Raw genomic sequence first — 14606 nt, 5'->3', positions numbered from 1 at the left:
GCAGTTGACAGTGAGACTCTGATGGCTCAGGGTCTCCTCCAGCCCATGGAGGCTGCAGAGGCTGCGGTACACCGGCTTTTTCCCTGTGGCCTGAGGGCACCTCTCATGAGTCCATTCTGCACTCTGAGTGAGACAGACTTGTCTTAATGTCGCCTTCCAAAGGTTACCATCTGACCCCTCAGGCACAGAGATTTCCCTTGTAGGGACCCTCACTGACTCAGCGTCACCCACAGGTGACAGAATGGACTGCCGTGTGCCATCTTTTGTGGTGACCCTCACTGACTCAGCGTCACCCACAGCTGATAGAATAGACTGTGGGGACCCTCACTGACTCAGCGTCACCCACAGGTGATGGAACGGACTGCTGTGCGCTGTCTTTTGTGGGGACCCTCACTGACTCAGCGTCACCCACAGGTGACAGAATGGACTGCCGTGTGCCATCTTTTGTGGGGACCCTCACTGACTCAGTGTCACCCACAGGTGATGGAACGGACTGCCGTGTGCTGTCTTTTGTGGGGACCCTCACTGACTCAGCGTCACCCACAGCTGATAGACTGTGGGGACCCTCACTGACTCAGCGTCACCCACAGGTGATGGAACGGACTGCCGTGTGCTGTCTTTTGTGGGGACTCTCACTGACTCAGCATCACCCACAGGTGATGGAACGGACTGCTGTGTGCTGTCTTTTGTGGGGACCCTCACTGACTTAGCGTCACCCACAGGTGACAGAATGGACTGCCATGTGCTGACTTTTGTTTTCAGCGAGGATGATTCTCGTGTGTGTTAGTTGCTCAGTTGTGTCCGACTCTTTGTGACCCCATGGACCGTAGCACATCAGGCTCCCCTGACCATGAAATTTTCCAGGCAAGAGTCCTGGAGTGGGTTGCCATCCCCTTTCCCAGGGGATCTTCCTGACCGAGGGATCGAACCCAGGTCTCCTGCATTGCAGGCAGGTTCTTTGCCATCTGAGCCAGGATGATTCTTAGAGTAATGTAAAATTCTCACCTCTGTACACAAGACATTTCCTGTTCTTAAAGCTCCATCAAGAGCCAGCTTTTTGTTTTTTCGTGAAAATCTATGGGCTTTGACATGATTTTTTTAGGTAGCAACTTTTTAAATGATTTGCCATTAATTGCCAACTGTTTCTGACAAACAGAACACATGATTTTAACTCTTAACCTTTTGTACTCTAAATGCAAATAGCACAATTTCTTGAAGCTGGGTGAGGAAACCAAAGGAGAATGGAAATTCCAAGCAGCAAGCAGAGGGGAGATGCCCAAATGGTGACCAGAAAAACAGTGGTAACTAATGAGCCTAAATAACACTTTTACAGGAAAACTAAAGAAACTGTCGATCTTGAAGGTGGATCAGAACCGACTCACCCAGTTGCCCGAGGCGGTCGGAGACTGTGAGAGCCTCACAGAATTGGTTCTTACAGAAAACCGGCTCCTGGTGAGTGTGGCCCCAGGGTCAGAGGGAGGTTGATGGTGTGGGTTCCGCATCAGCAATGCTTTGCAGGGTTGCTTCTACGTATTTGTAATTTGGGTGGACCAGATGGAGGTCCCCTTACGTTGTAACTAACCAAGGGGCCTGAGAAGCAGGCTCGGGACATGCAGATGATCCTGGTCCCCCCGTCAGAGACTGCGCCCCATCGTGACGCTCAGGGTATGGGCACTGGGCTGGACACCTGGGGAAGGGAGGCAAGGGGACCAGCCCTGCTGGTGGAGGTGCCTCTGCTCATGTCTGAGGGTGGGCCAGTGGGAACGGTGTTCTGTCTGGTTCTTGGAGCAAATGTGAGCGTGGGGGAGGGGATGGGGATGGGGATGGGGGCTGGGCCCAGAAAGCCTTGGGGGCACTGAGGGTGGGGGATGCTCTTTTGGGGAGCCAGAGCACAGCTCTGACCTTGATCTCACCCCCTGCGAGAAGCTGGGTGAGGCAGAGCAGGTGCCCGGGCTTGGACCGGCCCTCCCTGTCCTCCTGGCCGTGCCTGCAGAATGGGCTTCTGGGGCGGCGGCTCTCCGCCCGCTGCTGCTGCTCCTGCCGCCCACCCCGTCTGCTCGCCCTGCTCCCCTTGTCCTGGCCTTGGGGCCTCCTTGTCTTTGGTTTACTTTCCTGCCTTTTCCTCCACTCCTGTCTTCATTTTGTCACTTTAGTTTTTACCTGACGTTTCCTTTTACCTCTTTCTCCCCTTTTCTCCTCTCTTTATAAGAGGAGTAGGTAATGCTCTTCTGGGGGGCAGAGCAGAAGACAGCAAGAGTGGGTGACGGGGCGGAGCTGGTGGGGGCATGGGAACACCCCCCTGTAGTCCGGACACTGGCCTCCTTCCTTGTTTCTGGAAAGAATCCCTTAGAATTACAGATGGTAGTCCTGACAGAAAAGTGATGTTCACCTCTGGATTGCATCAGGGTTGGAGATCCTCCTCTCCCCGTGGACCCAGGGCCGGTTCCTGAGGGGGCCTGAGCACTCACACCAGCCGGGGCGGTACCCCCCGCCCCCCCGCCGCGCCCCGTCCCACCTCATGACCACGCCCCCAAACACGCCCGCTCAGCTCAGGCTCTCACGCCAGCCTGGGCGGTTCCCTCTCCCGGCCCAGGCCTTATGAACCCTGCCCCCCCAACACACACCGCCACCAACACACACTCCCAGCTCCAGCGCCCACCGCCTGCACTCTGGCCCCCACAGGCATCTGCAGACTAGCATCTGAGAGGTGCAGGCAGGGGAGGGGTGGATCTCAAGGGTGCAAATTTCACTTCCTTGACTTGAAGGGCCTTCGATCCTTCTTTTACTGTGTTTCTCTGTTCCCAGGCCTGTGTCTTTAACCTCATTTCATTGAAACATATTCTCATTTCTACAAAAATGCAAAATATTAGATGCCACATCCCCAAGTGAGCGTTGCAAACACCTGCTGTAGAGGAAGGACTTCTCTTGCTGGATGAGATTACACCCTCTCAGTTCTTGAAAAGACCTGTTTTATCTGTTTTACTCTGAGCCACGTCCAAAGTATGTGTTCATAACAAAAATGTTATTTTAACAGACTTTACCTAAGAGCATTGGAAAACTTAAGAAGTTGAGCAACTTGAATGCAGACAGAAATAAATTAGTGTCTTTACCAAAAGAGGTATGTGCTTTTAAGAAAATAATATAATAATTAATAAAGAAATAATGATACACAAGGGATCACAGATGTCAAATACTCATGTGCTGCTTTTTAAAGGTGTGAACTCTTGTCTGTGAGTCCAGAGATAGTCGGAGGAATTGTATCAAAGAATGACCATCGGTAACGTTGGGGAGAGTAGGTGGGTCCAGATGGCTGTGAGCAGAGTTGGGAAAGGTGAATTCCGAGGGGGACAGAGAGAGTGGGGTTTGGGGGCTGGCCTAGGAGAACAGCAACACCGTTGACAGGAAGGGTGATCCTGGCCTTGGGCTTTGGGGGTGATTGGGTCTAGTGAGCAGGTAAGCCCTCCCATGAGCCACTGGGGTTGTGAAGATCAGTCTCGGTGGATCGTCTTCCTGGGCAGAGGCTCATGTCTGGGAGAACAAGAGGGAGCCCTCCACACAGAGGTGGGCGCCCGGGAAGGTAGAGCCCGGGCCTAAGATTGTTTGATCGGTTCTCCCAGCAGGAGAAAAGAGCCTCCACCCCTTGTGGGCGTGGCTGTGTGACTTAGAGGCATTTAACCAAGGAGGAGTGGAAACTGAGAATGGGAAGAAGCCCTGAGAGGTCACACGAGGTGGCCTCCGGGGTGCTGTTTAAAAGGAAGGCTGTCTTTCTCCTTGGAACCAGGAGAACCTGCCTGGAGATGGGTCCCACCGAGCTTGGCCTCTATTAAAGTGTAAGACGCTGTTTCTCTGCCGCACAGCAAGCTGCTGAGCCGCTCCGCCCGCCAGGGCCGCACAGGAGGAGGTGTGGCCTCCTGCGCGGTGGTCCCTGGTCGGGAGCAGCTTCCAGCTTCCTTCTCTGCTAGACCCTTGTCAACGCCCATCTTGTAGTCATTTCAGAGCTGTTCTCCAAGCAGCAAGAGCTCGAGGGGCTCTGACGCTCCCGGGCCGCTCCTGCAGGCGTCTCACCTGACCTGGTCTTTTCTCCCCCGTCCCTGTCTGGGGGTTCAGTGACCCGGCCTCTCCCTGGGTGCCGCGGCCGGCGCTCCTGAGCGGAAGGATAGGGATGTTTGTTTCAGATTTCACAGCCACGATGGGAACCCCATTTAAGTAAAGCTGTTTCCAGCACAAAGACTTAAGCCTCCAATTTCGCTAAACTGGGACTCAAGGAAGAGATTGTGCTCATTAAATCCTCAGTTTGGCTCCAGTCTAAAAGCATTAAACCGAAGGACAGAGCTGGTGTTGATTGTACTCTTATGGGAGAGGGCCTCTGGGTGGGTGTAGGTCAGACACAGGCACAGGCAGAGGGAAGGAGAAGAGATCCAGGCCCTCCCTCCTCAGCGACCTGCCCTGGACCAGGTGCTGTCCTGCTTGTTCAGTGAATCTGGATCTCCCTGCTTTACAGACGAGGAAGCTGAGGCTGGGAGAGCTTTCCCACCGAGGCTTCCGCAGTTGGAGTCTGGAGAAGAGACTCCAGACATGTCCCACACGGCCAAGCCCGTAAAAGCCTGGCTGCACAGCTCGAAGAGATCGAATTCCACCTTTTCACCTCTGTGACCTGGACAGGAGGCAACCCCTTGGTTGCGTAAAGGCAGCATAGTTTGGACACTTTAGAAAATTAATGCATTTGAGGAAAGTTTTCAGTAGACCCTGAAGAGAGCACTTTCAAGTATGACGTTAATCCCCAGCAAGGTCCACACATCCCTGCCTCTCTCTGCATCCGGTCTTTCAAAGGGACACGTTGTAGACAAGAACGTGAGGAATTGCTTCCTGTAAACTGTCCCTGTTGTATTCGCATCGGCCCTCTTTTCACTCGGAGAGGATGAAATTATGATGCTTCCCTGGCATTTGGAATTTCATCAGGGAATGGAGTCTGCGCCTTTTCCTTCAGCTGCCCCAGAAGGCAGCTGTTTAGGGCCCCAGGGACTGGCTCCTTTCTTGCCGATTTCACCCCCGCTCACACTCAGCTACCAGACTGGGATGTGTCCCAGTTCTGCTGTGAATCCCAGCTTGGTGACCCTGCAGAAATTGGCAGTGCTGGCCTCTGACCCGCGGACTGGGCAGACAGACCACAGAGGGGCCCTCACCTTGCACTGGGTCTCCTTTGTTGGTCTGGGGCGTGTGTGCATGTGTGCGCGTGTGTGTGTGTGCATGTTCTCTGCCTCCAAGCTTGATACCATGCCATCAAATCCTGCACTCTCCTGATTGGGTTCTTCTCTTTCCAGACGTGATTGCTTCCTCTTGAACAGTTGTCTCACGCATGACACATTTAAACTGACAGTGCCAGCCAATCCCATGTATATGCCCCCAGTCCATAACTGTATTAATGGCCATCGGTCTGGGGTGCTGTGTAGTTCTTCCTCTGTTTTTGTCTTTTCTTTCCTGTTTGATAACATCACATACTGTCAGTTTTACAGCACAGTTCCTTCGTCTATAGCAGCATTAATTTGCATTTTTTCCCCATATGGTTGAGGGGAAATGTTTGTACTGTGTGGGTCACAATGATAGATTGTTTGTGTTGTGTGGTGTCACGTGTAGTAAACATTTCCCAATCAATGAATGTCTCTTGTTTTCTTAATTGTTAGCTGCTTGGATATTTAGAAAAGTCAGGTAAACTTGCCATCTTGTAAGTATTGTTCAGACCACAGTTGCATCTCCAACTTCCATTCTGCTTCTCAAATGCATGAAGATTCAGATTGGCTGACCACTTTATGCGCTTTTCATTGTAAATCATTGGACATTTTCCTAGAAACTCAGTTTTTGTTTTCGTGAATGACTGCATGGCCTGGAACCTAATTTTGTTATGTGTTTGTCAGATTTGTTCCAGTTATTCTCTCTCAAAAGAATGCTTTTCTGTGAATTACAGCTTAAGTTATTCAGAAATTTTAAAGGGCATAACCTGGCAGCTCACCTGCCTTCACCGGATTCTAGTTTCTTGGCATGATTCTGTCTCTGATGGGAAGGCTGGATTCGCTTTATTTGCTACATGTGGCATGCTTCTAATTTTTCAGGTCACTCATTTGCATCTTTTACCCCTTCTCTTATTGCTCAAGTATGTCTGTTTCTGTGATAAGGAAGTTCCCTTAAAAAAATCCTGGTTTTGGTGGAGGGAAGACTTAAGGGGAAGAGGCTGTTGTAGCGTGATTTGTGGGCAGACAGGAGGTTGGTAAATGTGTGATGACGTATATGAAGGTACATTTCTGGCCACATCTTACCTTTAAGTAACCTTGACCACAAAGGTTTCTGGCTGGAAGATGTTGTGCATATACCTAAGTTTATGACTTGGTTTTTTTTCTCTATTAAGTCAAAATGGAAGTGACTCTCACGCCATCATACCTGTCCAATGAAATAAGACAAGGGAGGATTTACAAATCACTCATCACAATTTTTCCTCTAACAGGCAATCTATAAACATCAATTACCCACAGATTTTATTGTGTTATTCAGAAAAGTCCATGGTGGTAGAGTATTCATTTTGTGGATGACTTCCTTTGTAATTCTTCAGTTCAGTTGCTCAGTCATATCTGACTCTTTGTAACCCCATGGACTGCATCATGGACTCCCTGTCCATCACCAACTCTGGAGCTTGCTCAAACCATCAGGTCAGTGATGCCATCCAACCATCTCATCCTCTGTCGTCCCCTTCTCCTCCTGCCTTCAGTCTTGCCTAGCATCAGGGTCTTTTCCAATGAGTCACTTCTTTGCATCAGGTGGCTAAAATATTATTCTTAGTATAATTTAAAATTCTTCTAGATTAAGTTCCCATATGATATAAATGAACTATTGATTAATAAAAGAGATAAGACAAAACCTAAAAATTAAAAAAAGAAGAAAGCTGACCATTGGATTTCAAGATGGAGAAGGCATTTGTATACTTGGAAGATGAAGTAAGTCATAAAAGAAACAGTTGATGGATTTATCTACATGAAGATGAAATTTCTGATCTTTGTGAAAATAAAGACAGCTGGAAGTCAGGGAGACTTTTACAACATTGCATGTGAAGCCTGTCTTTCCTTACTCTGTTAGAAGTTATTTCACATCCGAGAAGAGATGTACCTACTCTAGAACAGTGGACAGAAAGAAAAGCAGAGAAACCCCACAGAAACCAGTAAGTGATTCACAGGAGAAATTGAAATGGGCTTTTAATGTGCAATCACTATTTACAACTGGAATCAAGATTGCTGGGAGAAATATCAATAACCTCAGATATGCAGATGGCACCACCCTTATGGCAGAAAGTAAAGAAGAACTAAAGAGTCTCTTGATGAAGTAAAAGAGGAGAGTAAAAAAGTTGGCTTAAAACTCAACATTCAGAAAACTAAGATCATCTGGTCCCATCACTTCATGGCAAATTGATGGGGAAACAGTGGAAACAGTGACAGACTTTATTTTCTTGGGCTCCAAAATCACTGCAGATGGTGATTGCAGCCATGAAATTAAAAGATGCTTGCTCCTTGGAAGAAAAGCAGTGACAAACCTAGACAGCGTATTAAAAAGCAGAGACATTATTTTGCCAACAAAGGTCTGTCAAAGCTATGGTTTTTCCAGTAGCCATGTGTGGATGTGAGAGTTGGACCATAAAGAAGGCTGAGTACCAAAGAATTGATGGTTTTGAACTGTGGTGTTGGAGAAGACTCTTGAGAGTCCCTTGGACTACAAGGAGATCAAACCAGTCAAGCCTAAAGGAAATCAATCCTGAATATTCATTGGGAGGACTAATGCAGAAGCTAAAGCTCCAATGCTTTGGCCACCTGATATGAAGAACTGACTCATTGGAAAAGACCCTGTTGCTGGAAAAGACTGAAGGCAGGAGGAGAAGGGAACGACAGAGAATGAGATGGCTGGATGGCATCACCAACTCGATGGACATGAGTTTGAGTGAGCTCCGGGAGTTGGTGATGGACAGGGAGGCCTGGCGTGCTGTGATTCATGGGGTCACAAAGAACTGGACACGACTGAGCGACTGAACAACAGCAATTATTCACAACATGTTAATCAAAGCATTTATACCTATCAGATGTTTAAGATTTTGAAAATAGAATAACATACCAAGTATTGATGAGAGTACAGGAAGAGCCTGTTGCCCTGGAAGTGTAAATCACTGCGATATCTCTGGATGGGGTCTGGTAACGTTATTGAAAACTTAAAGCGTGTGCATGCACTTTGATTCTGTTGTTACACTCGTAAGAACTTACCCTAAGGCAGCAATCAGGAGTGCACACTGAGAGGCACGCTCAAGAGTTTTCTCCCGCTGTGCACAGAAGTGTCTAACATGTTCCAAGCACCGTGCCAAGCCTGTGCAGGGGCAGCTGATGTGTGCCAGGTGGCTTCCGGCTCATTCTAGTCTGATTTTCACAACGGTTCTGTTAGGGAGAGGTGGATAATCCTCTGCATCCGACAGATTTCTAAGCTGAGACTCAGAGAGGTTAAGTAACTTGCCCAGGGTCACACAGCCAAGAAATGGCAGAACTAGTAAGCAGTATCTAAAAGGGTGATATGCTGAGTAGTCTGTGATCCTTCTGTGGAAGTAAATAGCTAAGTGGTCAGTAAAAATCCTGTTAGAATCATCATGATGTGGGACAACATTCTTGGTGTTGTTTTGGGTGGGAAAGCATTCCGGTGTGCAGACAAAGGTGCTAAAGATCATAGCTGGTCCTAATTCTGTTGAAGTGCATGTTTATAACCACAGATGCCTGGCATTGGCACCTCTGAATGTTAAGGTTGATCATCCCTCTGTGGCAGGGTTTGGTTTGAGTTGTTTTCTCGTCATGCCGTCGTGTGTGTGTGGTTTTTATTTTTCCCGTCACCTAAGTTACTTTTTTATAATTAGGAGAATACTGTCGCTGTCAGTGGATATTTTGATGTCAGTGCCCCAGCAATTCAGGGAGTCCCAAAACCACATGGTTTCCAAAATATTTCTGGAGTGGGGAGCATTTGAATAATATGTTACAGATGATGGTGGGAAAGGCAAAAATAGCCTCTGGTTTCTAAAATTACACATCATGTTATTTCTTTTCCAGTGGGATTTTGACCCGATTTTGCTTATTGTACATTTTCCCTCTTGCTGGTGAAGCATGGGTTCAGTACTGCTACAATTATATCGAAAGGAAGATACTGAAGGAAACGGAAAGTTCCTTTTCACCTGGGGCAGGATATGGGCAAAGGGGACTCACGCTGCCTTTCGCTTTGAGTCCTGCAATCTGTCTGATGGTCTCCTCTGAGCTGTCACCTGCAGGCAGTTAATACTCAGGGAAAGCTGGTCTGACCAAAGGTTTGCTGCGTGATCTGCAGGTCCCATCTCCTTGAGATGGATCAGATCAATGCCAAAGAGTCAAGGATGGTATTGTCTTGAATTAGGAGAACACAGTAAGTGTCCTCAGCTGTGTTCTATGGTTCTCAGAGAGTCCAAGTCCAGACCTTCGTCTTCTTTTCTGTGGTGCTGTTATCCTTGTGTGCCATGATGAGGTTAAAGGGGTTTAAAATGTCAGCCTCCTATGTCACTGGTGATAAGTTACTTAAGCAGCAACTCTGCTTCCCGGAATTCCTAAGAGATGAGACAGTTTGTCCTGTTGACCCCTAAGGAGCATGTAAACTCTACCTCCTGAACCCAAAAGAGAAAGCAAAACTGCATGTGAATGTTGCAAAGCACAGTCCTGAACTCAGGGCAGTTCTTCACTCCTGTGAACACAAGAAATGTCACCCTAAGGCACCATCATGGGGGCTGAAACCCGAGGGGGCTCTGTGGCATCCAGGGCTGAGGGGGGTGGCCTCTCTAAAGTTCCAGCGACATAGCAGGGGCTCAGGTGTGGACTGCCTCCCAACTCGGACCTGGGACTTGACCTTCTTGGAAAAGCACCAGCTCTGTTTACTTGGCAGAGGCAACAGGCCAGGTCCTAGGATAGGGGCTGTGACAGGTGGCTACTTTGAACCTAATGCTCATTGTTACTTTCGCTAAAGGAGCACGTGAGAACCCACAGGACCTAGGACAGAGCCTGAATCCCACTGCGGGTCTGTGTGACCCCGAAGACCACCCCCGCCCCGGTGCCCACATCCCGCCCTGACGTCTGTGCAGAGCCCCGTCTTGTGACTAATAGTTTTAACTGTCCAGTTACCATTTGTAAAAGCCAATGTTTCGTACCCTCCCTTCCCAGGGGCTTGGACAGAGGCCCTGTGGTGTGTCTTTTCCCCAATCGGGCAGCCCTCGCACGTTGGCCCAGGTAGGCTCTTTGCTGTCATCTTTCCCCCAGTACGTGACCGGTTGGGCTCAGAGGCCACTGTCCCGCCTTGGGGACCCAGGGTGCCTGAGGCTCTTGGACACACCGCCTTCTGTTGTGGTGGCTTGTGCAGCCGCGGACACCCCCCGCTGATACAGAGACCCTGCTGGCGCAGGCAGCGGGTGGCTTCAGTGAAGCCCCAGATCGCCATGCAGTCTCAGCTCTGTGCACCCCCAGGACCTCATGCCTCAGCAGGGATCCCACGTGTGAGTCACTTTCCGCGGCGTGCAGGGAGCCCTGCCTCAGAGCTGGGCGGGACGCGGGGTGTCTGCCCCTCCTTGCAGACCCAGGGCGGGTCCCCGTCCACGTGGAGCGGGGTCGGGCCCTCAGGGGCTGCAGGTGTTCCTCCCTGTGGGTCATCTTTGTTGGGGTCACCTAGATTCATCAGGAGGATCTGGTCCTGTCGCTTCTCACCTGCTCCAGGGCATCCCTGGTTTCCATCTGTCTCCCTTCCCAAGGTGCCTGGGCACCTGAGGAAAACCGATCCCTTCCTCAAGGGAGGGAAGAACGGCTGCTGCCCAGGAGATGCTGACGCCTCTCTTAGGACACGAAATCTGCACGGCATCAGACATAGTGATTCTTACCAGAGAAAAGAGTTCTGTGGTCTCCAGTTGCTGCACATGGAAGCAGATGACAACTTCACGCCACAGCCTTTCAGCAGTAGATGAACAAATCAATGCAAGCGTGTAGGCATACCTTCATGAGGAATGTTGGTTGGTGGCTGGGCTTCCGCTGAGGGCAAATGAGAGACCAGGTGCCCTGATTACCTGTAAACGTGCAAATTAAACAGCCTGTCGACTGATCTTTCAGAGGATTGTGTGGACTAGGAAGGCAGTGGATTGGTGCGGACCAGGGGTTCTGGGACGGCGGTGTGGGGTTAGAGGATGTTTTTGCTAATTAGGGGTGATCAGTAAGATTCGAAAACGACAGAAGGGTGTTTCCGTGAGAAACTGTGTGATGAGAAATATCAGTGCGTGCTCTCGTAGAGGACAGTGGGCAGATCAGTTTTTCTGGGGTGGGAGATGCAGGTACTGAGAATCAAGGGGACGCACACCTGGCTGTTTCCAGGTAATCAGAGAGGAATGTTAGTCCTGTTTTCCTCTATGTCTTCTTATACATTCATTATGGTTACGTGCTGTGGTTAAATATAGTATTTCAAAATCTTTATATTAACTCCTGAGGGAAGATACAATAAGTTGTCCATGAAAGGAATTATGCAGCAGTCTCATCAATGTGCCTTCTGTTAAGGTCCAAACGCACATTTAACACAGAAATAAATATAGAAAAGGGCAGAAGGTATATTCAGACACTGCTGGAGACCCAGGTGTCTTGCTCCTCTTGTGGCGGGAGGCCCTGGAGTACTTTTCCACGGACCGGAATCAATAGGTCCCTTCAGGAGCCCTTTCACAGCAGCCGCTCTGAGTCAAGACAGCCCCTGCATGGAGAGTGGAGCGTAGCCCCAGGCCTGCGGGCTGTTGTGTCTAGGAGGAGCTGGTTTGCACCCCCTTGGCTCAGCTTTCCTGTCTGTAGAAGCCACAGGCAGCTTATTCAAGGGAGGCAGTGAATTCTTTTGTGAACACCAGACTCATACTAAGCTCGATTACCTTAGAATTGGTTACTTTAAAAGAAGGGAATGGGATTCGGTGTGGGTGCAGATATTGACATACGCTTTTAGCAGTCGGTTATGTTGTTGTTTAGTCGCTGGGTCGTGTCTGACTCCTTGTGACCCGATGGACTGCAGCACGCCAGTCTTCCCTGTCCTTCACTATCTTCCCGAGTTTGCTCATTAGGTCATAGCCGACCGAATTTACTTTTTGCTAAAAAATAGTTGATTTTGCATTTGTCAAAGGCAAATGAATTTATCAAATTAAGTTGTGAATGACCAAAAGCTAGTCAAAGATGTAAGGTAGAAATGAGTGTATCATCTCTCAGATGTCTCTCTTTTTTCTTTTTTTAAAATAAACTAGAACACTGAAGTTAATATAGTGGGCAGGTCTTGAAAACTCTGTGTGTGTGTGTATCATCTTTGGCCTAACTTTTAAAACCTAGTGTTCTTTTTTTTTTGAACTTTTTATTGAAGTATAGTGGATTTACACTGTGTTAGTTTCTGGGGTACAACAGTGATTCGGTTATACATATATATGTATATATAATTATGCTTTTTCATATTCTTTTCCAACCTAGAATTTTTCAACTCCCATATTACCAAATTATATATGTGTCTGGACTGTGTCATCTGGTTAATATATTTGAAAGATAAAATGACTTGCTGTTCAGAATGTAATTTTTTAACTGTATTATTTATTTTCTTGGCTTCATTGAGAACATGAAGATTTAATGTTTTGCAGAGATTTTTATCAGGTTAATCAATGTTTTGTATGATTTAAATTGATCATAGTTTGTCATCAGTGAGACTTAACCGTCACGTGATAGAATTTTGTGCATCCTTTTCATGCCATTTGATGAACAAGACCCCCAGTCCCACCCCCGCACCCCAGAATCGCCTGGAAAACTGTCGTGTTTTTTCCTTCACAGATTGGCGGGTGCTGCAGCCTCACTGTGCTCTGTGTGCGTGACAACAGGCTGACTCGGGTCCCCGCGGAGGTGGCCCGGGCGGCCGAGCTGCACGTCCTGGACGTGGCAGGGAACAGGTAAGCCCGAGATGAGCAAAAGCCTTCCAGCCCAGCCTCGGCCGTCTCTCCTTGGCTCCACCTGGTAGAGTGTGTGCTGATGGGTCACCTGAGCCAGGCCCGGGAGCTCTCAGTCTGGGAGCCGGAGTGATAGAGCCCTTGGTGGGGACAAGGTCAGGGCTGCTGGTGCCTGGGGTCCTTTCAGGGTACTCTGGGTGCAGCTGGAGACGTGGGCCGTGGTTGGCGGTACCCTAATGGAAGGGGGCGGAGCCCTAGGTCTTGGCTTTTATAACTGGCTTCGGTGAGTCACTGTGGGCCTTGGTTTCCTCATCTGAAAAATGAGCTCCAGTGAGTCTGAGCTAGAGTTTAGCTGGGAGTCTTGACCTGCTCTGCCTGTGACTCTGAACCCCCTGACTTTGTGAACAATATTGTACTCAGAGACACTTTGCTGGTGAGAAGATCCATAGCTAAAGTCAGAATTACCAACTGCTTCATAGTCTAAAAAGCCTAAAGAGCCGCCTGTCTGTGTTGGGTTCTGGGTCAGAGGCCTGCCTGCATGCTCACCAGCCTGTAACGTGCAGTAGTTTCAACCACTCTGAGCTGATTTCCTCCCTGCAGACGGTGCTGCACTTTCCTTCCCAGGCTCTGCTTTCCACCTCCGACCCTTTCTCTGGCTCTGTACCTTTTTCTTCTCTCCCTCATGCCCCTCTCTGGGAAGACTTCTCCTTTCTGGGTCTGCGTTTCTGGATTATCCCAGTGATCACTGCCTGTTTACCTGCATGTGGTCCTCTGAAAGCTAAAGTCACCTAAAGTGCATGCGACGGTTTGTGTGTTATTGTGATTTGTGCCTTCAGGAGATGCCTGGCGAATATTTGTTAACTGAATTAAAACATTAGAAATGTTAGTTTTGCAGAATAGCTGGTAGGCCACTGCAAAGTGCCTGATGTCACAGGCTTCATTGCCAAGAGGAATTTAAAAAATGCTTTCGAGGGTTAGATGGGAGAGGGTGGGGGATGGTCGTTAGAGTGTTAGATGGGCCGGGGCCCGGGGGGAGGATGATCAGTGGTCCTAAGTGGTTGCCGGCAACTCGAAAAGGGTCTGGGGGACTGTGTCCTCAGCAATTCGCTACTCGCAGGTCAGCCGCGGGCCGCAGTTTGTCACTCCTGCTAATGGATCGTGGGCAGCAGAGCTAAACAAATAGCAGGACACGGGGGATCTGGTGATGAGTTATGGCCTCAGGAAATGCTCACCGTGTTAAAGTCGATGTTTTCAGGACATCATGATAGATTCTTAAGGCTGCTCACTGGTGACTAGAATCTCAGGATTAGTTGGAGCTGGATGTTGACTTTCTGCGTGGACTGAACCCCCAGGAGACGCGCAGCGTGAGAAGGTCCCCCTTCCCTCCCTCCTGTGCTTTTCCTGCAGCAGGAGAAGCCCAGGGACTCCAGACCCGTCCTGGTTCTCGCTGCTCTGGAGAGCGTGTATTTGCATCAGTAATTCTTAAGCAGGAAGATGACTCTGGCGTCTGAAAACTGCTTTTCACAAGTGAAGTCCCCGTTCTCCGTTCTCAGAAGAAGGGAAAGTTCTATTTTTATTACGCCTGGTC

General features: G+C 49.1%; 1 protein-coding gene across 2 annotated transcripts in view; it reads left to right on the top strand.

Moving 5' to 3' along the window:
* LRRC1 (leucine rich repeat containing 1) overlaps positions 1 to 14606 on the top strand; it is a 137989-nt gene that overhangs the window by 112037 nt on the left and 11346 nt on the right. For both annotated transcript variants that reach the window (XM_055407241.2, XM_055407243.2), the window contains exons 9-11: positions 1334 to 1452; positions 3035 to 3118; positions 12906 to 13021. In XM_055407241.2, coding sequence (XP_055263216.1) covers positions 1334 to 1452; positions 3035 to 3118; positions 12906 to 13021 — 319 coding nt within the window. The remainder of the gene's footprint in view (positions 1 to 1333; positions 1453 to 3034; positions 3119 to 12905; positions 13022 to 14606) is intronic.

The sequence above is a fragment of the Moschus berezovskii genome, chromosome 23, assembly GCF_049115385.1.
Source record: "Moschus berezovskii isolate FMDL1 chromosome 23, NW_MosBer_1.0, whole genome shotgun sequence".
Taxonomy (NCBI): Eukaryota; Metazoa; Chordata; class Mammalia; order Artiodactyla; family Moschidae; genus Moschus; species Moschus berezovskii.
The sequence above is the reverse complement of the archived record's forward strand: the minus strand, read 5'-3'. Positions and strand labels throughout refer to the sequence as shown.